Below are 26,993 nucleotides of genomic sequence, written 5' to 3' on the forward strand. Positions count from 1 at the left end.
ACTACATACTCTTTCAAAGTAAGAAGTTGAAATGTAATATTTAAACAGAAATAGCAAAAAATAATAGAATAAATCATGTTATTTAGAAAAAGAATTGAACATGGCTAGCTTCTGGGAAAAGAGTTGAAGGTGGGGAGGAGTTTGGTTGAACATTTATTTTTTCAATATAAGCTTTAGAGAACTCTTTGAAATATTTACATACAGTGCTTTGAAAAATAGTAACAAAAAGAATTATATTAATAGTATTATCAATTGGTTTCACAGCGTATACCATGAAAATTAACATTTAACATTCTTTTTTTAAGTTTTTATTTATTTATTTGAGAGAGAGAGAGCAAGAGCAAGGAGGAGAGGCAGAAGGAAAGGGAGAAGCAGACTCCCCAGTGAGCTGGGAGCCTGATGCAGGGCTTAATCCCAGGACCCCAGGATCATGACTTGAGCAGAAGACAGATGCATAACTGCCTGAATCAACCAGGCATCCCCAAAGTTTTAAATTCTGGACTACACAAAGAAACTATTGGTATGAGTTAAAGTACTATATGAATCAAAATACCTCTATACAAATGAAATCCAAAAAATGAGGTTTTTACAAGGCAGAATAAATTATAAAAATCATAAATCTTCTTTGGGCTGTGAAATCTATGTTGTAAGATTTTTAAAATAATAAATTTGGAGTTAAAAAGCCATTCTTTCCAAAGAAAGAAAGAAAAAAAGAAATGAAGTAGCTTGGATTGAAGAAATTTAAATGTAAGTCTGTAGGAAAGGAAAAGCCAAAGAAGGATCTAAAGTCAGAGAGTAACATGATAGAAGATGCACTTTTAGAATATTTACCTGGCTCTCAAGAATAGAGTGGACCACGTAGGTGCAGCTATTGCAGTCCTAGAGAGAGGTGACAAGCTAAATGAAGCCAGTGGAAACAGGTAAGTGCTCACCTGGAGAAACATGACAGCATGTACCTCTGGGCTTGAAAGACTGATTCTAAACTCAGATGACTAGGAGCAGGGAGGTGTCTTTAGCAGAGAAAGGGGGCACCAGGAGAAGAGTCTAGTTTTCTAGAAAGATGACAAGTTAGGTCTGGGACCTAATAATGTTGAATTATTTATGGAACACACATGTTGAATTCTTCAGCATCAAAAGTGAAGAGAATATCTCCACTCTACTTTTTTTCAAAAGTGTTACTTTATAATAAATAATCTATCTCTCCCATCTCTCTTAGGTAGCCAATATTGATGCTTAGGCATTTAGATTAGTTTTCTATGGGGTTCCTGGGTAGCTCAGTCAGTTAAGCATCTGACTCTTAATCTCAGTTCAGGTCTTGATCTTGGGGTTGTAGTTAAAGCTCCAAGTTGGGCTACATGCTGTGCATAGAGCCTACTTAAAAGAAAAAAAAAACCCATTGAATCCTGATTCCCTCACCAATGGGATTCTTATGGTGGTAGCCAGTGGGATTTTCATTTCACTGATGAGTCCATGAAATAACTTATATGCTTGGAACCTAAAACCCAGCTTACTCTCCACACCTTCCTTTACAAACTCAATATTCTTTCATTCATCATTCATTCACTTATGACATTATATTAGAATTTGGAATAGAAAACATGAAGATACAAAAGATACCATGTTGATGGGATATGCCTCTTCTCTCCTCCCTTTCCCCAATAGCCCTAAACTGCTTCATCTCCACCTTCAAAATCTAGGGTTTCCAGCTTCCTTTTTTTTTTTTTTTTTTTTGCTATATCCTATTCTTTACGGATGTAGGTATATTCCCTGGACCCTTAAATCTAGCCTAGTATTCATTCTATGCCATGTGCTGTTTTTATATTTTACTTTATTTTGTTGTATTTTATTTTATTTTTTGTCTTTCTTATCGCTCAGTCCATTATTTACAAACCCAAAGCAATCATACGATTAGCTTCTGACTCAGACTACTCACCCAGGCTTTCAGAGTGTCTACGCTGGCCTCACTTTCCAGGCTGATCCAACTATTTGTCTTGAGTCCAGTGCTAACAGTGATCTGAATGTACCAGCCTTTTTCACAGAGACATCCTGGGTGTTCCAGTCTTATTAATCATCTCTGCTTGCATTTCTGCCTTTACTTATTTCCTGAGCTTCTGATTTAGTTCCTGTTCCCAGCACCAAGCCTCCACCTTGAACCAACCAATTCAGTTGCATTGGTTTGACCATTAGCACACTTCCCTTGGGTACAGTTTTGTGTTTACCCTTTTGCTCAGTCTGCTTTGATCTGTGCCAGGTAATTATTCTTCCTGCTGAAGGCTTGGTCATTTTTAAGGAAAGCTAAAATAGTTGATACATTACACATTCAAGGATATCTCCAACCAGTCCTTTCCTTATACTTTTTTTTTCTTCCTTCTAGTGAATATTCAGTGGTTTGACACTTTCTGCTGTGGCAATTATATTCCATATTATAGAAATTTCAAGGTAAGGATTTAGAAGCATATATTTTTTAAGATCCTATTTATTCATGAGAGACACAGAGAGAGAGAGAGGCACAGACACAGGCAGAGGGAGGAGCAGGCTCCACACAGGGAGCCCGACGTGGGACTCAATCCCAGGTCTCCAGGTTCACACCCTGGGCTGAAGGCGGCGCTAAACCACTGAGCCACCAGGGCTGCCCAAATGCTAGCAAATCTTAATATCTGCCAGGACTTGTACAGTTCAAAAGGTAGAATGGTCAGGAAAGAATTAGATCTTTTTCATAACCAAATACAATTTAAATGTGTTTTCCCCCAATGTTCATTTATTCAATTGGCAAATAATATATAAACAATGAAATACCTAAAGTTTATGTGTACAGATCCATGAATATTGGCAAATATTTACACTGGTTTAACTACCACTTCAGTCAAGAAGTATTTTCTTCATACGGGAAATTCCTGGTGTTCCTTTGCAGTCGAGGCAAACACTGTTTTATGTAACCACCTATTTATTTGCATGTTCTTGAGGTTTATATAATTGGAATCACACAGTATGTACTCTTTTGCATCTAGCTTCTTTCACGCAACTTTATATTTTGAGATCTATCCATGTGTATCATTCTATTTTATGAGTATACTAGAGATTGTTTATCAATTCACCTGTTGGTGGACATTTAGATTATTCTCAGTTTTTGAGTAATGTAAGTAAGGTTGCTATGAATAGTCATGAACAGGTCTTTCTCCAGATATATGTTACCGTCTCTGCTGGGTAAATGCCTAGGAGCAGAATTCTGGGGTTATATGGTAAGTATATGTTTAACTTTATTAAAAAATGTCAAGGAGTTCCCCAAACTGGTGTTTACCTTTTCTTTTTTATAATTTTTAAAAATTTATTTATTCATGAGAGACACAGAGAAAGAGGAAGAGACATAAGCAGAGAGAGAAGCAGACTCCATACAGGGAGCTTGATGTGGGACTCCCAGGATCATGCCCAGGGCAGAAAGCAGATGCTCAACCGCTGAGCCACCCAGGCCTCCCCGTGTTTACCATTTTTATACTCCAATACTACAAATGTGTGAGAGTTCCAATTGTTATGATAATATCATATTGTTTCAATTGCTGTAGCTTATTAGCAAGTCTCAAAGTAGAATAGCTTAAGTTCTCCAATTTTTTTTCAAGCTTATTTTGGCTATTCTAAATCCTTTGTATTTCCATATAAATTTTATTTATGTATTTTTTAATAATACATTTACTTTTTATTGGTGTTCAATTTGCCAACATACAGAATAACACCCAGTGCTCATCCCATCAAGTGCTCCATATAAATTTTAGAATCAGCTTGTCTATTTGACCAAAAAATGCTGGAATTTTTATTGGGATTAAATTTAATCTATAGAGTAATCTGGGGATAATTGCTATGTAAATCATATTGAGTCTATATATATATATAGAGAGAGAGAGAGAGGAAACAGAGTGGAAGCATGGAAATCTGCCAACTGAAAACTCTTACAAGTCTACCTGACTAAAGATAGTCCAAAATAAGATAATATGTTTAGCATACAAAAAAGAATAATAGATTGTTACGCTGCTTAGATTTTAATAATTCTGGCCCTGTCATCCTTCTAGCTTGGACATCCTACAAAATTGATTCCTGCAATATGGTTCATTAAGTATACCTAATATTGTGGCTAGTGCTGAGCAAAGAGTGAACAAATATTTCATAAATGAAGTACTGTACTACTTATGCACAAAGGTGTTACATGAGGATAAAGAAGAGACCCTACATCAGCTTGAGCGAGGAGGGCAGGCATCCAGGAAAGAGTCAAACTAGTGCTTGGAAGAACACAGCGGTGGAGGGGCACACCCCACAGCGCACTTAGCCACGGCTCTGACACTGCAGATGGATCAGCCTTCCTATCTACCAAGGTTTCTCCACTTCTACCCTCACCAAAGAAGCTCTAGGTATTCAGAAATTGATAAATATTATTTTAGATGATTATAACTAAAACGGCAGACATAATTATTTTATTATTCTAATTAAAATTCAGTAATAATGCATTCATTTTTTTTTACCCCCCGACCTTTATGTTAAAAGCTTGCTATGTGTCAGGCACTGTGCAAGGCACTGGGGTTACCATACTTGAGAAGACACGGTCCCTGTCGTCAAGAAAAGTGTGGTTTCGACTCTTGGCTCCAGAAGATCAGCAGCTCTCACAGACAACAGGTTGACCTAGGTTGCAGGTGGAGCCCTTCTCCCTGGCTGCCATTCCCCGGGCTTCAAGCTTCTTTCCTTGCCAGTAGGCAGAAGCATCAGCCTGGAGCAGGAAGGAACTCCCGTTCCAGCCGGGAGGTGGCGGCCTGCAGCCGACGACGCCTCAGGGTGACTTGGGGTCAAGGCTCCACTTGGTGGCAGTCTCGTCTGGCTCGGCTGGCCGCCCTTCTCCCCCGGCGGAACCAACTAGCTGGGGGCCTGGTTTCCGCAGGGTTGCTAATCCACACGCACCCGACGCTTCCCAGCTTCCGTGCAAGCGCCGCGGTTTGCTGGACGGGGACGGGGGTCCACTCGGCCGAGCGCTTCAGAGAAAAGAAAGCTTACCCCGCCAGCTGAAGTTTCTTGCGGGCTTCCGCCCCTCGGCCGGTCAATTCCCGGAGCTTGGGCCTCACCGGGCCGCGCGCCCAGCGTCCAGGACGAGCCGGGGCGATGGTGCAGATGGAGACGCAACTGCAGAGCATTTTTGAGGATGTGGTGGTGAGTGGAGCCGCCGGGCGCCGGGGCGGCGTCTGGGGGAGGGAGGGGCACCCAGCAGCCGCCCCGGCCAGCGCCCCCCACCTCTCCTGTTGTGGCCTCTCGTACGTCTGCAGGGGTCTAGCGCGTCCCAGCATGCTGTCAGATTCAGTCTGCACTGAAATCCCCAGCACCCTTTGTGACAGGCCCGGCCGGGGGGGGGGCGGGGGGGGGCGGGGGTATTTTGTGCGTGTGGCGGGTCAAGGTGACTTGTCCTGTGTTACACTGTAATGTCGTCTTAGGGGCGTCCCCCCCTTTTTTTATTTTTATTTTTTTTACTTTTTTACACCGCTTATTTTTCTTTTTTTACAGAAAACGGAAATTATAGAAGAGGCTTTTCCTGGGTGAGTGTATACGTATATGCATGGCAGATTTTTGTGTTTTTACTTGAGTGTCTTTGGAAGATGTGACTCAGGTTTGCCTTGGAGGCACGCGAGATCTGTAAGATTCTGGTTATGTTGAATTAATTCCCCCTCAAGAACTAGTAGCAAATCTGTGATTTTTGCTTTTTAGAATGTTCATGGACACCCCTGAAGATGAAAAGACAAAACTAATTAGCTGTCTGGGAGCCTTCAGACAGTTTTGGGGTGGTCTTTCTCAGGTGAGCACTGCATTTTTTTACTACATCCAGGTCATGATTTTTGATGCCTCCTTTTTTACACTACTTTGATGTTGCTGCTAAGGTTCTTTTGGAAAGGGAGACATTAGTGTCATCATTTGTTATATGTGTATTCTGGTTTCCATTTGTTTCATTTTGTATTCTTCCAGTGGAGAACCAGTATTAAGAAATCAAACTGATGATGGCACATTGTGAGACACCTATAAAAATCTCCCCCATGTTAGATTATATAAAACACTTCATCCTACTCTGATTTATTTGGTACATGTGGAAACAGCTCTGGTAGCAATTGTAAAAGATACAAATTTCATTCATTTATTCAACAGAAGGAACTAGCAAAACATTGATACAGAGATGCTATGATTAAAGATACCATAGTAAGGGGATCCCTGGGTGGCTCAGTGGCTTAGCATCTGCCTTCCGCCCAGGGCGTGATCCTGGACCCAGGATCAAGTTCCACATCCGGCTCCCGGAGTGGAGCCTGCTTCTCCCTTTGCCTGTGTCTCTGCCCCCGCCCCCCCCCCCCCCCCGCCCGTGTGTTTCTCATGAATAAATAAATAAAATCTTTAAAAAATAAATAAATAAAGATACCATAGTAAAGATAACAAAGATGCCACAATAAGGATACTATAATAAAGATACACAGATCTTCTAAGAAAAATGAGGAAAGGAGCAGTAGAACTTAGTAACAAAGAACAGTCACCAGAAAATGTATCCATGAAAAAGACAAAATGTGTGATCCTTAAAGAGCTGGTGTTCCAGGAATGTATTATCTTCTGATGCTGCATTATTGGTAGGAAAATGAGAACTGTTTATATTTGACCACTGGTGGTAAGACTTACTTCCCAAACATGGGGTTACATAGGCATAAATCTTGTGGGTTTTGTTTTTTTTATATAAGATTTTGTTTATTTATTCATGAGAGACGCAGAGAGAGAGAGGGAGGCAGAGACACAGGCAGAGGGAGAAGCAGGCTCCGTGCAGGGAGCCCGTTGGAGAACTACATCCCAGAACTCTGGGATCACGCCCTGAGCCAAAGGCACATGCTCCACCACTGAGCCACCCAGGCGTCCCTTAAATCTTGTTTTAATTGTCTTCGAATAGGTAATCTATTCATATGGCTCCAAATGCAAAAAGTACCAAAAAGGGGACCCAATGAATAGTCTGCCTTCCATCTCTCTTAGCTTACACCTGCTCTTTTTCGTATCAGTAGCTGGTATTCTCAGTTTGTTGCCTTCTGGAGGTATTTTACACATATAGGATCAACTTTTATAGAACATTCACATAATGTGTTCACTGTTCATTAGCCCTTTTCCTCTTACTATTAAAATCTGAAAATAATTCCACGTCAATCCATTGAACGTTATTTCTGCCTTTCTTTTTTACAGCAACATAATCTATTATATGATTGCACCTTCCTTTAACCAGTCCCCTGGTTTTTCTTAACTACTCCAGTTTAGGTTATTTAGGTTACTTCTTAACTACTCCACTTTAAACAATACTACAATGGACAATATTGTGCACAGGACACTGAATAAATTCCTGGAAGTAGTATTGCTGGGTTAGAGGGTATGTCTACTTAAAATTTTTATAGAAATTTCCTGATAGCTTTCCATAAGAGTTATACCAATTTGTACTCCTCTAGGAATGTGTAAAAGTATCTGTTCCCTAGGGCCTCACAGTAGGTTGTTAATAAATTTTTTTGATGTTTGCTGATCTAAAATGAGAAATTCTATCTCATTATGGTTTGTTTTGTACTTCTTTGGTGTTGAACATGCTTTCAGCATATTTTAATAATTCGTTAAACAATTTATGAATTAAGGATGACCCTTGTTTTTCAGAAATTTGTATTCTAATAGAGGAGCCAGAAAAAAAATAGATCTTTCTAAATCGGCATTATACATTCCAATAGAAGTGTGTATGAGGCACAGTGGTAGTGCAGAGAAGAGGACATGTAGGTTCCTCTTGAGGGAATCCTAGAAGACAAATTGATATGGGTACTATATTTTGATATCAGATTTAAAGTTATACAAGTCTAGAAATTTAATATGTCATTGGATTCACAATTGGGCAGCTGAGGATTAGAGTCACACAGTTCTCGTGAGGCTGATGTACTAACTCACAATGGATTTTTCCCCCAGTGACAGGAATGTTTGAATCTGCCATTTAGGGCACTTCTTACAATGCCATACACAGTCCTTTTTAGAGTTTTCTATTGACTATGTGTACATTAATAAAATCTTCCTCCTTTTGGAGGTCTCATGTAATAAAAATGATGGGAATTGATAGAATTTTATTATTTTAAGCTTAATATAACTGAAATACTAAATCTGAATTTTTCCATTTTTTAAAATTGTTTTCATCATGAATGTTTATAATGGAGTATTTCATTCATAGTTTTGATATACTCTCAGGTATAGTATTAGTTACCTGTCAGTTATAAAATATCACTTTGGACCTAAAATGCAATCATTTTCTAATTTTCCAGGAATCTCATGAACAGTGCATCCAGTGGATTGTTAAATTTATTCATGGCCAGCATAGTCCTAAAAGAATTTCTTTTCTCTATGACTGTTTAGCAATGGCAGTAGAGACTGGTCTCCTTCCACCCAGGTATGTTTAATGGTGGATATGAGCAATCCAAAGAATCTCAAGATTTTTTAATGTTTGGAAATTGGCCAAGATTCTTATAAAAACATGAAGGAATGAAGAAGAAAGTTAGGCTCAATAAGTAATCCTTCATAAAATCTCAGATTTTAGTTTCTAGGACGTAGTGTTCTTAGAATTGTATACTTAAAGGCTCAAACCCAGATAGACTTTGTCTTTCAGCCCAGGGGCTAGGATCACTTAATATTTTATTAACACTCATGGTTATGGTGGTGGACTGAGCTCAGTAGGCACTTTTATCTCAGGGTCTCGTGATTGCAATTAGATGGTGGCTATAGCTATAGTTATCACGAAGGTTTCCCCATTCATATGTCTGGTAGTTGATGCCTGGCTGTCATCTAGGATCTTAGCTGGAGCTATTGGTGGAATCTATGTAGGTCCTGTCCATGTGACCTGGACTTTCTCACAGCATGATGGTGTCCAAGATCAAGCATTCAAAAGAAGACTAGGCAGAAGTTGTAATACCTTGCCTTGGGGTTGTAAATGTCCTTTTTGTCATAATCTTAGGCCTGCCCACATTTAGGGGAAAAGAATCTAGTCCCTTCTCCCACCTGTTCATGGGAGGAGTGTCAGTGTCCCCCTTCAGAAGAGCATGTGGGATTGAAAATCTTATTGCAGCCATCTTGGAAAAATACAACCTACCACAAACTGAAGATGGTAAACATTTAATCAATAGCTTTTGTTGGATTTCTTTCTAGTAAAAATATAATATCATATTATTTTGTTCTATTTTGTGTTCTGTCTTTCACACAAGTAAAAAATGTAACATATTTGTAATTTTGTAAAGAGTATTCTTGAATAGTAATGTACCTTTCTGAAGAACACTGACAAATGTAATGTCCAGAGTACATGGACCCTGGCTATTAGAGACTTGCAAAATTCTGTCTTGTAACTGGAATGAGTATTTTTATTTTCTAGAATGGTTTGTGAATGCCTGATAAACTCTGACACACTTGAATGGGAAAGAACACAACTTTGGGCCCTAACATTTAAGCTGGTCCGGAAAATAATTGGGGGAGTGGATTACAAGGTATTTTTTCCTAATTATAGAAAGTAATCACTTTCAGACATGAATAATTTTTCAGTGTGTATATCTTAAAATCTGACAGGGGAAATGAAGTAGAAGCATTTACAAAATCAATATTTTGTTGTATTTCCTAAAGGGATTTAAAATTACTCAATGTTTCCTACAGCTTCTCTGCTTTCCTCTCAACATTCTTAAAAATGCATGTGGCTATATGATGAATAGGGAAGTCACCAAGCAAACTCTGGGCTCCTTCAGCCCACAGATCTTATGATTGTTGCAGCCCCTTTCAAATGAAAGAGCACAGAGCAGGGCTGTGTGGAACTGTGAAGGGATGTAGGCATCAACTGATAAGTGAGCAAGTCCTGCTTCACCTCCACTTTGACCACCTTTGAACACACATCCTTCAGCACTTATCTCTTGACCCAAAAATAAAAGCATATACTCCCTGTGTATCTTTATACAGCTTGAGATCTCCCTTGCTTCACAACTATTCTCCTTCATTCAAACCACTTTTGTTACTGTTCTGTTTGAAAGAATTATCATTACCTAACCCTGTGTTTTATGTCTGTATTTTCTCTAATCTAAAATGACTTAAGTGGTAATTATTGATTTGAATCATGATTTAATAGAAAACTAAAACTAAGAAGTTTTTTTCTCTCTCTCTCTCTTCATTTCCCTTAGAAGGTTAACATGCAGTTTTTACCTTTTTATTTGTAGGGTGTTTTAGAATTGTTTCTAATTCCTTTTATGTGTATGTTTTTGTCTTTTCTATAAGATTGGTCACACAATTTATACTCAGTAAATGCATATTGAATGGAATTTCTTCTCTATATGCTTTTTGGACAAGAAATTACAAATATTTCTATTGTTACAATAGGATAACAATACAATAGGGTAACAGTAGGGTCCAGAAAGCTTAGCACAGTGTAGAAAGATTAATTTTTATTCGTAAGGACTTTCTTTGTTCATTCAAATTTTTATTCTTTAGAATTCTATTTTGGAACATGACTCTTCTTTTGGGCTAATGTTAGGGACTCGAGTGTTAGCTCTGATTCAGAAAAATTGAAAATGTGACCTTGAAGGTAACATTTTTTTCTGAGTATATAATGTTGAAATCTTTAAATGCTTTAACTAGCACAGGGGGCATTACTTGGCTTTAACCTATGGGTTTCTTCTTCTATCAGGGTGTTCGGGATCTCTTAAAAGTGATTTTGGAGAAAATCTTGACAATTCCCAATACAGTGAGCTCAGCTGTTGTACAGCAACTTCTAGCAGCAAGAGAGGTAATTTAGACATGTCTGTAATTCATAACCTGAAAAAAGTGTAGTTTTCTGTAGTTCTATGCCTTTCAAATGTATGGTAGTTATAGACTTCCATTTGGATACTTCTATAAAAATCACTTCTAGTTTTAAAGATGCTGTTTTATTATATTTCAAAAGAAAAAATTAAGTTTAATTAAGACATGGCTTTTTTTTTTTTTTTTTTTTTAAAGATTTTATTTATTTATTCATGATAGTCACACACAGAGAGAGAGAGAGGCAGAGACATAGGCAGAGGGAGAAGCAGGCTCCATGCAGGGAGCCCGACGTGGGACTCGATCCCGGGTCTCCAGGATCGCGCCCTGGGCCAAAGGCAGGCGCCAAACCGCTGCGCCACCCAGGGATCCCAAGACATGGCTTTTAATTAAGAAAACAGTAATATAGACATTACAGTATTTTAAACGGTTATAAGACTTTAGCCTATGGACCATTTAAAAGATATTTGTATTTTGTAATTAATGTTGCAAGAATTATTACTTTGGTCTATTGCTTTCCTATTAGAGTCTACCAATATTTAAAGCAGTTACTTAGCAACATCCATTTCATTTTTCATTAGTCTTCATTTTTTAGAGATTCTTTACATGTAAGTAAATTCCTTTATGCTGTAGATGAAACCCAATGAGTCCATGAAATAATATCTTTTAATATCTTTGTTATTGCCACTGTTGCATTTAAAGGGCTTATCTGTGGAACTAATCAAGAATAACATTGTTCTTTTATTTTTCTTAGGTTATAGCATATATCCTGGAAAGAAATGCTTGTTTATTACCAGCCTACTTTGCAGTTACAGAGATCAGGAAACTATATCCTGAGGGAAAACTTCCACACTGGGTAAATCTGGTATTTTCCAAGTTTTTTAACAGAAATTTTAATAAAAAATAGTTATATTAATCTCATTTTTGTGTGCTTACTTTTAAAATGGGTACTTATCCTGAGATAAACTATATATTTTTTATCATTATAATGTATTTCTCTGCTATCCTACTGAGACAGTTTCTTTTTCTTTTTTTTTTAAGATTTATTTCTTTATTTTAGAGAGAAAGACAGAATGTGCCCAGGGTGGGGGTGGGTGGCCAGAGGGAGTTGGGGAGAGAGAACCTCACACAGATTCTCCATTGAGCACAGGGCCTGACATAAGACTTGATCTTATAACCCTGAGATCATGACCAGAGCCAAAATCAAGAGTTGGACGCTTAAGCAACTGAGCCACCCAGGCACCTTAGTTTCTGTATCATCTGTTAAAATATACCAGCTTCATGAAATAGCCAAAGACATGATGGTATAATTAGGAATAATCAGGGACAGATGAACTCGGAAGTAATTGTTTGAAAGGAAGTAAAAGAGAACTGACTTTTGAGTAATTTTTATATGTCAGGTATTGTATTAAATCTTTATATATTGTCTCATTTTACGTAAATGATGGTTATATTCAAAACAATCTTGATTTTATTTTTTATTCTTGTTTTTGTTTTTGTTTTAGTTACTTGGAAACCTGGTATCAGACTTTGTGGATACCTTCAGACCCACAGCAAGAATAAACTCCATTTGTGGTAAGATTATAATTTAAAATGGACTAAATAGTACCTGATTTTTAGTGAACTTTTCAACAGAATTGGCAGATGGTATCTTATATATGTCTTGGTGGTTTGTCATTTTGGTAATTACGTAAAAGCTTAATGATAGCCATTTACTTGTTTTTAGGTACTTTGTTGGCTGAATGTAGGGAGGGAAAAGCAACTACCTAGACTTGGTCTGAGCTCCAGATAGAATTGTTCTAGAAGATACGTTTCCTGGTGACCTGTAGGGAACTTCTAGTAAAACACCAGGGAATCTTCAGACAACTAGAAGTCTCAACCACCTATCCTTCTGTGTCTGTGATACACAAGACTATCAGGCTCTTTAAGCCCATTCCACTTCACACTTTTGCTCTGTACTTCATTTATTTTTTCATATTTTCATGTTTTGTTACATTCTTAGAATTTGCTTTTAAGAACAAGTGTGTGATTTGGCAATTTGTGCAGTGCCTAACACTGAGTATATAGAATATTATCTAGTGACACCAAATTTTGAGCACTTCTTGTGAATTGGGTGCTATTCTAGATTGGAAATACAAAAATAAAGCAAGCAGACACTAGACAGATAATTCTCAGATTTCTAGCTTTTGTACTAAGTGGATATTAATATCATTTCATAAATTCTGAAAGTGGTGAGGGTTTGAGAAGTGATGAATTCAATTAAAGATTCGTTAAGCTTGAGGTGTCTGAGAGACATCCAAGTGACAATAGTCATTAGGCAGTTGGATATGTGAGTTGATGGTCATATGCTACATCTAAGGCCTCTAGGAACATCATGCATAAAGTTAATCATGTTGACCCTAGGCTAGAGATCTGCAAACTTTTTCTATAAATGATGATAAAGTAAATATTTTAGCTTTATGAGCTATAAAGTCTGTTGCAGCTACTCAACTCTGCTGTTGTAGGAAAGCATCAGTGTTACAATAAAACTTTATAGAAACAGGGCAAGCTGCATCTGGCCCATGGATTATAGTTTGCTGATCTTTATATATTTGCACAAATGTAACATTTTTTAGTTTGGAAGGCCTGTACAGTTAATTGGTCTCCAGCCATCTGGACTAAAAATAATCAAAGAGAATCCCCAAAATTTCTATCTAATGACAATCTTTTTTTTTTTTTTTTAAGATTTTATTTATTTATTCATGAGAGAGAGAGAGGCAGACATAGGCAGAGGGAGAAGCAGGCTCTTAGCAGGAAGCCTTATGTGAGACCCGGGATCACACCCTGCTCTGAAGGCAGATGCGTAACCACTGAGCCACCCAGGTGTCCCTAATTACAACCTTTTTAAAATCAGTTCCTGATTCAACATAGATATTTATTAAATATTCTTAGTGTGAATGAGGGACCAGGCATTTCTGTGTTCACATTTACTTTAAAACATTTTTTGTGATACATAGGCCGCTGCAGCCTTCTGCCAGTTGTAAATAACTCAGGAGCCATTTGTAATTCATGGAAATTGGACCCTGCAACTCTTCGTTTTCCTTTGAAAGGCCTTTTGCCATATGATAAGGTATGTTGATAAATACAGTGGAACTTTTGGTCCACCTAATATTCTTCATCCTGCATTATATGATGTATTATGCTACATTATCTCTTCATAGACTGAAGTATATATCTAATGAAAAGTAGTTTATGGTTTATCATGTAATTCTAGTATCCAAGTGGTTTGTGGTTTGTAATATTGGGTGTTTATATTCCAGTGGGCCCCCAACAGAGCACTTAGGCTAAGGAAGCTGAATCTTTATAATGGAATCCTTGCTTTTATTCCTCCTTTACAAAGTAAGGACCAAAAATGAATTTGTACTTTTCTTAAAATTTGAAGAGTGAGCCTCTCCTTTGTTAGATTTTTTTTATTTTTATTTTTTGTGTTTTTTTTTTGTTTTTTTTTTGTTTTTAGTGTTTAAAAAATTTATTTAAGTAATCTATGCCACCATGGGGCTTGAACTTGGGGACCCCAAGATCAAGAGTCACATGCTCTTCCAGCTGACCCAGCCAAGCACCCCTTTACCCCTACCTGTGTTAGATTTTTTTTTTTAATGGGTTGGAGAGGACAAAAGTGGAGTAGAATATTCTCTAAAGAAAAAAATCTACAAGTATCAGTAAAATGAAGCGTGAGATATAGATAAAAAGCTAGAATGAAATATGATAGATTCATTATACTATCTTGGGAGTTGAAATGGTTACAGAGCAGGGTATGAGGAGGACTACAGATTTTTCATGTAAATGTTTCATGTAAAAAATAATCTACAGCGTGATTAGAAGACTAGTCCAAAAGTGTGGAGAGGGAAATAGTCAAACTAGGGTCACAATCCTGGACTCTTGTCAGCAAAACTTGGGAATGTGAAAAAGTGGTAAACTAAATGGAATTTACAGTTATCACGGTAACAGTAATATTGAGAACAGATCAGTTCATTACATACTTACTATATGCCAAAGAGTGTTCTGAGAACTTTTTTGCAATAACTCTTATTCTCAACTATTTTTTTAGTATCCCCATTATACAGATGATGACACTGAGACCCAGAGTGGGCTGGTTACTTGACTAAGACCCCATGTTTAGGAATTGTAACCAATCACCGATTTGAACTCAGACAATCTGATTCCAGGATCTACACTATTAACCCCTGTATTACCAAGTCATTTGTCCTCTCCAAATTTGGAAGTAGTGTGTGTTCACACTTGTATGAAAATGATTGGAAACTGCCTCCATCCTCTTTGATTAGACATCTGGGCAGAAAATCCTTTCCTTACAGTGATGCTTAAGACTCTCCTTTGACTGTAACTGAAATCTTTCAAAATTTTAGCCTCTGTATGACCTTGGGCAAGTCCCTTCACCTCAGTTATATCACCTATCAAATGAGGGGTGGGATCAGACAAACTCTAAGCACTAAAATCCTATGATTTTTTTCCACTAGATACTGCCTACTGTGTGAAGGTAACAAGTGCCTTTAGCAGATTTTTTTATCCCAATTTCAAATTATTTGAATTAACATTTACTTTGATCTTGAAGCAATATTTTTTTATTTTCTTTAAAGGATCTGTTTGAACCCCAGACTGCTTTGTTGAGATATGTATTGGAGCAGCCTTATTCCAGGGATATGGTCTGCAATATGCTAGGTTTAAATAAGCAGGTACTGTACTATGCTGGAAACCAAGTAAATTCTGCATAGAATCTGCACTGTTCTTTTCTCTTTTCTTTGCTAGAGCTAACTGAGCAAAACAGTTAAGAACTATTTGGTGATTTTTTTTAAATATATGGTTTATTAAACAATGTATTATTCCTATCATTTATATATTACTTTAAAAATGTTTAAATTAAAAAGGAGATATTTTAAAAGTTGGTTTATTTTTGCATTGCTTTTTTTTCTATAAGGCCAGTTTCAAGTATACCTTTTGCCAGAGAAACCTACACATGACTTAACCATAATTTTTTTACTTTTTTGTTTGGATGGCTCTTTTTATAACCCTTGGTATCTTCAGCGTGGCCTGACTGCTGATTTTTTTCCCCCTTTTCAGTGTATGTTTGTGTCTGGTGGTTTAACATGTGGGAGGGTTTGTGCTGACTCTGGGTTCCTTGAGGCTGGCCTCATAGTCACTGTTTTGTCTTTTCTTTTTTTCTTCCTTTATTTTTGTTCTGTCCTGTCTTGTCCTGCCCATCCTCCAATGCTCTAGACCTTGAACATTGCTCAGGTATGTTCACAACCTTACTGTTGTATTGTGACTAACGATACGCTGGCCGCTTTGTAGCCACTGATTCCATTTAGAGAATACATGTATGGTCGGGGCTTGAAATTGGCAGGACCATGCTGAGACCAAGGCCACTAAAATGAATTTCTTCTTGGGATATGAGAGTTGTTTTTGGTGGATTGTTTTTGGTTTTGGTTTTTGGTGGTTTTTTTTATATATATATTCTTTTTTTTTCTTTTTGCCTTTTTCTTTTTCTTTTTTTTTTAAACTAAGAGACAACACCGGGCACACAATAATGCCTGTCACTTTTTGATGTGTTGTTTTTCCTTCCCACTCCATTTTACTGTTTTTTGTTTTTGTTTTTGTTTTTTTTTTTTAAATACTTTAGGGCTAAAGCTTGCCTTGTGGAATTTTCAGAGATGGAAAGATTTGTGGTGGCCTTTATCTTTCCAGATGATTAAAACATAAATAAATAACATCTGTAAAAACTACTTATGTTGCTTTGCCTTAAAACAAAAATTAAAAACAAAACCAAAAAGAGGAAAAAGCACTTTAATAGAGACGTTATTTTAAGAGTTGGAGTGGTAAACTTTATGCAGGGAAGGTTTTTTTTGGAAACATGGGGATTGACTAAGAAATGTCACACTCTTAGGTGACCCCACACCTGCTCGACAAACACCCTTCTTTGTCAGTCTTTGCCAGAAGTGTCCTCCTCCTAGAGTGGGCTCCTCGCAGTTGAAGTTTACCTGCGGTGGGAGAAAAACACTGTGGCCAAACTTTATAAACCAAACTCTTATACAGTCCCAAGTCTATTCCAGGACTTTTCACCTTTGAGATTTTAAGCAAAATAGTGGTTCCAGTTATTTTTGTTAAAAATTTTTGAGCCCAACATATTAAAATAGACCAGCTTTTTTTATTTTATAAAGACATTCTTGTCTAGGTTATATAAAATAGCGTTCCTGTTTGCAATACTATAGTGAAGGTTGTGCCAGTGCTTCCATTTATAAAGCCCTATTTTTAAGGACATATAGCTTGGCCATAAAACTTGCTCAGTGTTGAAACTTTGCATGCCAAACCTCACCCTAGTAGCAGTATCTCTTTTATTATTTTAAGTTTTTTTCTTCTGAAAAATTTACCAAGTTTTCCTTGTTTGGACAAGCCTATGTACATGTGAACCTGAAACTGCTTCACACTACAGTATCTGACAGTTACTTCATATAACCCGTCAATTTACTATCTTAAATACCAAGTTATTAATTCTGATCAACTTCCACTTGAGTTAGAGGTAAGTATTCAGTCAACTTTGAAAGAATGCTTCATGCTGTCTTAAAACTACTTTTTGCAATGAACTTTAAGTCATACTTGACTCAGTTTTTCTTACAGTTTGGTGGATAAATGTACCCATGGTCATTCGAGCTGCAAGTACCTTTCCCCAGATAGCCTTAGTTATCATGAGCTTTTTGCTCTTGGGATGCAGCTCTTCTCAAAGTAGAAATTGACAAAACAATTCATGGAAGAGTTTTTTTTTATTTGATTATTTTAATAACAAGTTTCAACCTAAAAAAAGTTTATGACTGAGACATAAATCCATAAAAAATAAAGTTTATAATGGAAATGCTGACAGAACATTAATATTGGTCCCAGTGTAAACATTGTCAAAAGTTCACAATTCATCAGTAATTGTTTTGGTAGAAAACTCTGTAGTGAATGGACTTGTAGATGGAAGATATATGCTGAACTGACTTGATATTATTTTTACCACCTGGAAAGTAGAGTAGAAAATGAAAATACAAAGTATAAACATATGATTAAAAATAAACAAGTTATCTTATCACATCTTTTATCATTACAGAACTATATCCTGCACTATACTTTCTTGTCCTTTCTCTAGCAATAATTTACTTAAAGCTTGAAACCTTTTAAGAGCTGTCCATATTGCATTTTCCAGTAGGAATTGGGCTATATTTTATCCTGAAGTCGGTCACATTCAGAAAGTCATAAATAATAGCCCAGCTCGGTGACCAGCAGGGTGAAGTGTTCAACGGTGGAAGAATCCTATTTTGTGTGTTTACACCACTTTGTGTTCTTTCTGCTGAATAAGAACATTACAACCAGATACACTCCTCTAGCTGCTATGTGGTAGTGTGTGAACTCTGGGTACCCTGAGATAGTGAAGTATTGACTAATCACTCAATTATCTTTGAAAGGCACCACTGAAAGTGGTATTAACTGGCATAGGATTCAATTCTGATCAGCAAAGAATATGATAAATGTAATACAAAGGGATTTCTCTTCCCAACTTGTCCTGAATAGGTATTGCTTTAAAATTGATTTCTAGCACTGAAATAATGATTTGAAATTAATGTAAGCCCATCTAAGTATATGTTAAAATTTTACAACAAAAACAGTACCAGAACTGTTGTATCAAAAGTGTCAGGGACTATTTAATATACGATATGGTTTCTTAGACTGAAAAGCATTACCATTTGTCATTTGAAATACTGGTGGGAAAGGATCAGGGGCATGAGTAGAAGTTAATGTGTTTCTATTAATACCTTGTCCCTATGTTTCCAATGCAGTTTGAACTATTATGCAGAAATTTGATTGTTAAAATACAGAACTTAGGTTCTTATTTAAACAGGTTTTAACTAAATCTGCCTATAGATATGATGTAAACTAGCTAATTCAACTTATATGCCTATATCTTGACTTAAATTTACAAAAGCTTTCAAAAAGCACTTTGTGAATAGCCATAGATAAAGCCTCCAGTGGCTTACCAACTTACCAAAGCCTAGTGATTGATAATTAATCTTTATCAGATCATTAAACTGCTTTTGTTTGTTCCACTTTGTAAAATAGTCTACAAGGTGGAGAGTATTAGTTTTAATGTACTTATATTTTAGTAATGAAAGCTAAAGCTAAACTTATTCTAAGTAGTTTACACAGATCATTTTATATTTCAGTGGAGGGTTTTTATGGTATTAATGAAATTGGCAAATAAATAAAGGAACTAAGCTATCCCAAAATTCGGTTTGAGAAATATCCTTGGCTTTAACCAAAACACCTGGAAAACGTAGAGTTAATCCTGATGGATGTTCAGCCACGCTCAGTTGCCAGGGCGCTGGATGCCATAGAAATTCCAGACTAATGTCATTCTTAACACTAAATGTAGAGGTAATTTGAGTTGTGGTGTGTATTGAAAGATCATCAGCTTTAACTATAAATTTCCTAGTTGTTCTTACTTTGTCAAAAATTGTAACATTTTTGGTTTTCCTCTTTAAATCATTAATGTATGACCATTACAACACTGTTAAAGATATGTAGGTAAAAATCCAGTTTTTAAAAATAAATGGCTAATACTAAAAAGGGATATTCCAAAATGACTCAGGTGCTAAAAACCAATTTTATTTAGTTTGTTCTTTTTTCCTGAAGTGGACCAATGAAAGACCATCATGGTTGGAGGAATAGATGATAAATTGGTTAGTTTCCAAACTAGAAGCAAATTCCCATCACTAATGAAAAATTCCTACTGGAAATCCTGGCTTTACTTCTTTTCAAATTTTTCTGACTCTTGTATACTTTGAATGATTTCACTCTAAATTTGTGTTGTCTGACATATTTCTTAGGTTGTTGGTGGTTGGCAGAACTAGTGAATTTCAAGCCCTGTACACAGTAGTTTTGCATGCTGATATAAGAAATAGTTTGTAGTGTTGTCTGTTGCACTTTGCTCTGCTTCATAATGATAATTACATTTGGAGGGAAAGTACTGTAGTCTCAACTGGTGGTGTTAATATTGCTATTTGTAAACCTGTAATGTGGTTGAACTGTGATCATGGCATTGTGTTTTTGGAAAAACTATGAAACAACCATTGATGCTTACTGTTTTGGATAAATGTTTGTTTTATTTGCATGCTTTAAGAAAGTGCAGCTATATTGGAGCTTTACAAGTTTGGAGCTGGCAAAAAGCATGCAAAAGAGGGGATGCTGTTCATTATGTTTTGTTTTTTCCAAATCTGTCCCCATTTTGCATTTTTTCCCTAAATTTAAAGAAATCATATCCCTTTTTCATGGCAAAAGACTAATAATTATGTCTAAAGTTTAGAGGGAAGGCATCTGTATTAGTAATTGTATTCACTAGAAAGGCTTCCAACTGCCTGGCTATTAAGTCATATAACATATTTTATAAAAGAAGTACGAAAATGGCTTAAAATATGGCTTACATATTTCTTTTGGTAAAAGTATATTTTTTAAATCACTTTTAAAAACATAAATCTTTTTGCCTCTAGAAAGGGAAGTTGCATTTTCATTTTTAGTGTTTAAATTCAATTATTTTTCTTGTTTTAGATTTTAAAACAGTCTAATTTAAAATTAAAGCTGCATTATGTTTGTCTTCTAAGAAGGAGGAGCAGAGATTAACTTTGAGGGTTGTTTTGTTTTGTTTTGTTTGAGGAAGTTTCCATTTCCTGAATTTTCCATATCAGGATCAACGTTACACATTGAAAAATAGATACTGAGTAATCTGGCAGTTATTCAGTTACACCTCTGCATGTAAAGTTAGCATAAACTTGTGGTGGTTGCTTTAGATTCTCATTGCTTCATTTGCTCTCATCACAATGTTTGACTCTTGAAAATTCAAGGTTTTTACATTTTGAGTTAGAATGCAAAATTAATAGTGCTATCCTCATTTCTTATGCTTCTTAAATTATCTTTTTTTTTTCAAAAGAGAAGTAACAAAATTTTCTACTGTACAAATAAATACCCTTTGTCAAGTTGAAACAATGACATGTATAGTGAAAGTCAGAAGTTAGTAAGAAGTCTGTTTTCTATGAGATCTGAAAAATAATTTTTTTTGGAACTCATCCTCTATGATAGTGTAACATGATGCAGCTTTAATAGACTAAACCTAACCTTAACTTTCTAAGTTCAACTTCATTCCATGCTTCTCAGCCTCTTGTTACAATTAATGCCCATTAACCAGTAACTCCTGAAACTAACAGGGAGGCTTTTGGAATACTGTATCTAATCTCTGCCCTACAGCACAAGCAGCGCTGCCCTGTGCTGGAGGACCAGTTGGTGGATCTGGTGGTTTATGCCATGGAGCGGTCCGAGACTGAGGAGAAATTTGACGATGGGGGAACAAGCCAACTCCTGTGGCAGCACCTCTCGAGTCAGCTCATTTTCTTTGTGCTTTTCCAGTTTGCAAGTTTTCCACATATGGTCCTTTCTCTTCATCAGAAGGTAAGTGCTAAATCTTTTGTGAGAGCCACATCACCTGTTGATTAGTATGTTTTAGACTACCATGGACTTTGCCTAGTGATTTCGGCAATGGCAGAAGTTCTGCGCCCCAATTTCTGTTTTGCACAGTGCTTTTATGGTTTCTAAACTTTTCACTTTCTTGTCACTGTAGATACTGGTTTCAGTCATTCATTCCATATATTCATAGTGCAAGGAACCGGCGGATACAAAATGAAAAGGCACTGTGGTACCCTCAAGGAGCTCCTTACTAGTGGAAAGATAAAGGAATAAACAATATGATTATAATTTAATAGTTCACATAATGGAAGCATGTTTTCCTGCAATAGGAATGAAGGAGAATAGTCCCTATTAAAAACATCAGGGATGGCTTTATCAAAGAGATCTTGAAGGCACTTGATGGACAAGTAGAAATTTGCCAAGAGGAAAAGATAGGAAAGTGTTTCTGTAGCAATAAGGTGATCATTTGGGAAAGGATAAATGTGTGTGAGAACTGGAAAGAAAAATATAAACAAAAAGTGTTGGTGAGATTAGGAAGGCAGGAAGGCAAGACCAGACATGGAAAACTTTATATGGGCAAGTGTTTGTTCTAAGGCATTTAGATCTCTTTGGGAGGTAAATGAGGAAGGGAATGACCTCATCATTATAGAAGTGGGAAAAATTACTGCTAATTGCTACATGTAGAAAGATGGTGACATAAAGATGGAGAGAGCCAAAATCAGAGGCATGAAAATTGGTAAGGGAGCCTTTGCACTGATCTGGGTGGCAGATGCTGACAGGTCAAACCAGGACAACAGAGAGGAGGAGCCTAAGACCAGGTGTGCTAAGACAGGTGTGCTGAGAAAATGACTTGGCCATGGGTAGGTAACAGAGGGAGTAACAGGAGTCTAGAATCACTCTCTGGTTTCTATTTTGGCAGTGAATGAAAAAGTGGAACAATGAGTCCAAAATAGGGAATACGGGATCCCTGGGTGGCGCAGCAGTTTGGCGCCTGCCTTTGGCCCAGGACCTGATCCTGGAGACCTGGGATCGAATCCCACGTCGGGCTCCCGGTGCATGGAGCCTGCTTCTCCCTCTGCCTGTGTCTCTGCCTCTCTCTCTCTCTCTGTGACTATCATAAATAAATAAAATTAAAAAAAAAAAAACAAAAAACAAAATAGGGAATACAAGTAGAAGAGTTGGTTTTATCATAAGATTTTAGATGCATTGAATGGAAATAAATGTTGTTATATCTGTAACATCTCTACAGCATGGATTATTTTGGGGAAACTTTTTTGTAAATATTGTTAAAATCCTTTTAACCACCAGTTACCCCCCATTGCCACTTCCACCACCATTGATCTCTGTTACAGTCTGCAGGAAATTAGAAGTGTTTTTTGATAACAACTTGAAGATTTTAAATTAAAAATCCTTTTGGTATCATGAAGTATTCTTTGTGTTTTGATGAGTTATTTGTAGTCATTATCTAATATTAAACTTGATTCTCTTGTATATGTGGTCAACTTAGTTATGTTCTAAAACATTTAACTTTTGATATTCATACCTGTTTTGGGGGTCAAGAAGGAAACATATAAAATATTAAAATAATTTAAAAGGCTTTGCTTGGTATGTCTTGAGTTGAGACTAAGTATTTTGTAAATGCCAAAGTTAGATGCTAACTTTTGGAGGACAGGGTTTTTTCTGGTTTTGGTTTTGGTTTGTTTTTCTTTAAACTTTATTATATCCATTTCTTTAGCCAGCTGTGTAGACATGTATTTAAACATCTTTTACAGTTAGCAGGGCGAGGACTGATTAAAGGCAGAGATCATCTAATGTGGGTTCTCCTGCAATTCATTTCTGGAAGTATTCAGAAAAATGCACTAGCTGATTTTCTCCCTGTCATGAAGCTCTTTGACCTTCTATACCCAGAAAAAGAAGTAAGTTTTACAAAATAGTTAATAATGTGATGGATTATGTCTAATTTATGTTAAAGAATTTTAGTGTGATTTTGTGAAAAGATCACTAGATTTGGAAGTTGAAAACTTGAGTTCTTTCCCAATTCTGTGACTAACCATAATCAGGATGGACATCAGTCCCTTTTGACATTATTTACTCATATGTAAAGTGAAGAAATTGAACTGGATTGTTTCTGAAGCTTATCTTAAATCAAAGTTAAACATCTTGGGATCCCTGGGTGGCTCAGCGGTTTAGCACCTGCCTTTGGCCCAGGGCGCGATCCTGGAGTCCCGGGATCGAGTCCCGTGTCGAGCTCCCAGCATGGAGCCTGCTTCTCCCTCCTCTTGTGTCTCTGCCTCTCTCTATGTCTATCATAAATGAATAAATAAATCTTAAAAAAAAAGTTAAACATCTTGTATAGCAAGCTCTTTCTCTGTATTCTAACTAGGTTTACAGTTTTTAAAAGCATTAAGCTCTTTTAATCCATACATATCATCTAGTGACCAAATAACATTAGTATCTGTTAATATCTTTTTTCAATTGAGTATGTTCTCCCTATTTTATTATGAGTATTTGAGTAAAATGTGATACATATTAATGATTGCCATTTTTAAAAATACATTTTATTATGGAAATTTTTAAATGCACAAAAAAGGTAGAGTACATAGAAAAATAAACTCCTGTGTACTCATCACCAAGAAAGACTTTTTTGTTTTAGTTTTCTGTTAATTTCAGGTATACAATATGATGATTTGACAGTTCTATACATTACTCAGTGCTCATCATAAGTGTACTCTTTAATCCTCTTCACCTATTTCAACCATCCCTCCCACCCACCTCCACTCTGGGAACTGTCAGTTTGTTCTCTATAGTTTTAAGTCTGTTTCTTTTTTTTTTTTTTTTTTTAAGATTTTATTTATTTATTTGTGAGAGACCTAGAGAGAGAGGCAGAGACACAGGCAGAGGGAGAAGCAGGCTCCACGCACGGAGCCTATGGGACTCAATCCTGGGTCTCCAGGATCAGACCCTGGGCTGAAGGCAGCGCTAAACCACTGAGCCACCCAGGCTGCCCTAGAGTCTGTTTCTTGGTTTGTTTCTCTCTCTCTTTTTTTTTCTTTTTCTTTGCTCACTTGTTTTGTTTCTCAGATTCTGCAAAGGAGTGAAATCATATGGTATTTGTCTTTCTCTGACTTATTTCGCTTAATATTATAATCTCTAGCTCCATCCATGTTGTTGTAAATGGCAAGATTTCATTCTTCTTTATGACTGAATAATTTTCCATTATGTATATATACACACACATCATATCTTCTTCATTCATATCTCAATGGACCCTTGGACTGCTTCCATAATTTGGTTATTGTAGATTATCTACAGTGATAATCACTGTGGCAGTGATCATAAGAATGCATGTATCCCTTTGAATTTGTGTTTTTGTATTTTACTACCCAGTATTGCAATTGATTACTGGATCGTAGGGTAGTTCTATTTTTAACTTTCTGAGGGACTTCCATACTGTTTTCCACAGTGGCTGGCTGCACCAGATAGCATCCCCACCAACAGTGCAAGAGGGTTCCTTTTTTTCCACATCCTCACCAAAACTCATTTCTTGTGTTTCTTGAGTTCAGCCATTCTGATAGGCATGAGGGGATATCTCATTATAGTTTTAGGAAATATCCTTGCTTCATCTTTCCACTCATCTTTTTTGTTAACACTAGATAATTTTAAAGCAAGTTCTAGACATCCATGTCATTTCTCCTATCAATATACAATATATGTGTAAGTGTGATGATGTATATTATTAGTGCTTATTTAGATTATGTATTCTGAATTGTAATATGTTCTTGAAAAGCATATATGTGACTTTCAGAAATTCTAAGTTTTCAGTATATTCATCGACATTTAGTAAGATTTCATAATGTGCTTATTTTTTTAATAATATAAATTAAAAAAAAATAATATAAATTTTTAAATGTTTTTGAATGCCCTGTGACAGTAGAAAAAACCCAACTAAGCACGAGTGAATTTCTGTTAATTTCTTGGCACGTAAAAACAATCTTATTTTATTTAGTATATGTGCTGCCAAAGTGAGCACAAGTAAAAACAATCTTGTAATAATTTCAGTATTTGATAGCTGTTAGATCTTCTGATTTGTATTCTTGAATAGTCAAAGAACAATCAATGCTAAATTAATAAAGTGTATTTTTAAAAAGAGGTATATCAAAAAAAGAGGTATATCAGCAAAGGATTATTAGAATACATATTTATTAGAATACATATAATTAGTTAATTCTCTTTCTCATAATATGCAAATTGTTATATTTCAGTATATTCCAGTTCCTGATATTAACAAACCCCAGTCAACTCATGCCTTTGCAATGACTTGCATTTGGATTCATCTCAATAGAAAAGCCCAAAATGACAACTCCAAGCTACAGATTCCAATACCTCATTCCCTAAAGCTTCACCATGAGTAAGTAATTCATAGCTTAACAGTTGATTTTTTTAATTAATAAGTGGTGTGGTGTGGACAAATGTTAGTGTCAGTATTTGTATGAAGTATGGAAATCTCCCCACACCCACTAAGGATAAAGGTGAATATTTAATGTGCAAACGGCCTACCAAGAGAAACTAACCAATACTTGTATCCAGAAAACAACTAGAAAATTAATTCTGTTTATATGTGTGTTTATATAAAATATATATATATATTTATATTTATATTTAATTTCCGAGTCTAATTTTTGCTTTTACATGCTTTACCTTAAAGTTTTTTTTTTCTTTAAAGGTTTTATTTATTTATTCATGAGAGACACAGAGAGAGTCAGAGACATAGGCAGAGGGAGGAGAAGGAGGCACCCCGCAAGGAGCCAGATGCAGGACTTGATCCCAGATGCCAGGACCACACTCTGAACCAAAGGCAGATGCTCAAACACTGAGCCACCCAGGCGCCCCTTAATTAAAATTTTTAATTTCCAAAAGCATGTGAAAATGTTTCAAAATTTCTTAGGTATTCAGGATCTGAGCATGATCTGACATATGTCTTCACTCCCTGGGCCACCAGACTATTTGAGCTGATCTGGCTGGTGTGCCTCCTTACATCATATCCAGAGCTGTGATTACTCAGAGAAGATGCCCTTATTAGATGGGACTTGGCTTTAGATAGTCACAGGTGTTAAGAACACCAGAACTTCCCACCTAGAACTTCTGACTACGACTGTCAAGTCTCTTCATAGGAGAGTATAGGGTAGGCAGACTTCACATTTTATTTGACTTTCCCTTTAGGAGGCATTCCTTAATCGTCTTTCACAGTGACGTCTTTAATGAAGCCACCTTGTTGTGCTTAACCAGATAGATAATAAATAGAAATCTAGATCATGAATTCATGAGTTATTTCTTCATTATCTGAACCTTAGTGCTATAATGTAGTAATACTTAACAAACATCCGTTAATTGATATCTTGTGATTACTTAAGTTCTTTTTAAAATGCTGCTCAAACTTTTATATATTTCCACTCTACATTTTGGGCAGAAACTGTAATACCCATAGGAATAAAGGTAGTATTAGTAAATCATTTTATGAAAATAAATTTTTTTTAAATGCAGAGTTAAAGGATCCCTGGGTGGCTCAGCAGTTTGGCACCTACCTGCCTTTGGCCCAGGGCGCGATCCTGGAGTCCTGGGATTGAATT

The 26,993-nt window shown here is 36.5% G+C and overlaps 2 protein-coding genes across 20 annotated transcripts in view; one reads left to right on the forward strand and one right to left on the reverse strand.

Moving 5' to 3' along the window:
- Positions 1-5,321, reverse strand: part of ENPP3 (ectonucleotide pyrophosphatase/phosphodiesterase 3) — a 97,532-nt gene extending 92,211 nt beyond the window's left edge. For 6 of the 10 annotated variants that reach the window (XM_049092490.1, XM_049092491.1, XM_025418053.3 and 3 more), the window contains exon 1: positions 5,032-5,321. In XM_049092490.1, the coding sequence (XP_048948447.1) occupies positions 5,032-5,318 (287 nt within the window). In that variant the 5' untranslated portion in view covers positions 5,319-5,321. Of the gene's footprint in view, positions 1-1,933; positions 2,075-4,575; positions 4,933-5,031 lie in introns of those variants that run through there. The other 4 variants (XM_049092496.1, XM_049092492.1, XM_049092498.1 and 1 more) reach the window with 3 other exon arrangements.
- The window catches only part of MED23 (mediator complex subunit 23), a 44,893-nt gene continuing 22,947 nt past the window's right edge, over positions 5,048-26,993 (forward strand). For 6 of the 10 annotated variants that reach the window (XM_025418045.3, XM_025418050.3, XM_025418046.3 and 3 more), the window contains exons 1-14: positions 5,048-5,184; positions 5,533-5,564; positions 5,734-5,821; positions 8,328-8,452; positions 9,425-9,536; positions 10,718-10,816; positions 11,582-11,683; positions 12,333-12,402; positions 13,824-13,936; positions 15,462-15,557; positions 16,099-16,116; positions 21,151-21,351; positions 23,139-23,282; positions 25,629-25,774. In XM_025418045.3, coding sequence (XP_025273830.1) covers positions 5,137-5,184; positions 5,533-5,564; positions 5,734-5,821; positions 8,328-8,452; positions 9,425-9,536; positions 10,718-10,816; positions 11,582-11,683; positions 12,333-12,402; positions 13,824-13,936; positions 15,462-15,557; positions 16,099-16,116; positions 21,151-21,351; positions 23,139-23,282; positions 25,629-25,774 — 1,394 coding nt within the window. In that variant the 5' untranslated portion in view covers positions 5,048-5,136. The remainder of the gene's footprint in view (positions 5,185-5,532; positions 5,565-5,733; positions 5,822-8,327; positions 8,453-9,424; positions 9,537-10,717; positions 10,817-11,581; positions 11,684-12,332; positions 12,403-13,823; positions 13,937-15,461; positions 15,558-16,098; positions 16,117-21,150; positions 21,352-23,138; positions 23,283-25,628; positions 25,775-26,993) is intronic. The other 4 variants (XM_025418047.3, XM_025418049.3, XM_049092486.1 and 1 more) reach the window with 3 other exon arrangements.

Source organism: Canis lupus, chromosome 12, assembly GCF_003254725.2.
Source record: "Canis lupus dingo isolate Sandy chromosome 12, ASM325472v2, whole genome shotgun sequence".
In the NCBI taxonomy this organism is placed as follows: Eukaryota; Metazoa; Chordata; class Mammalia; order Carnivora; family Canidae; genus Canis; species Canis lupus.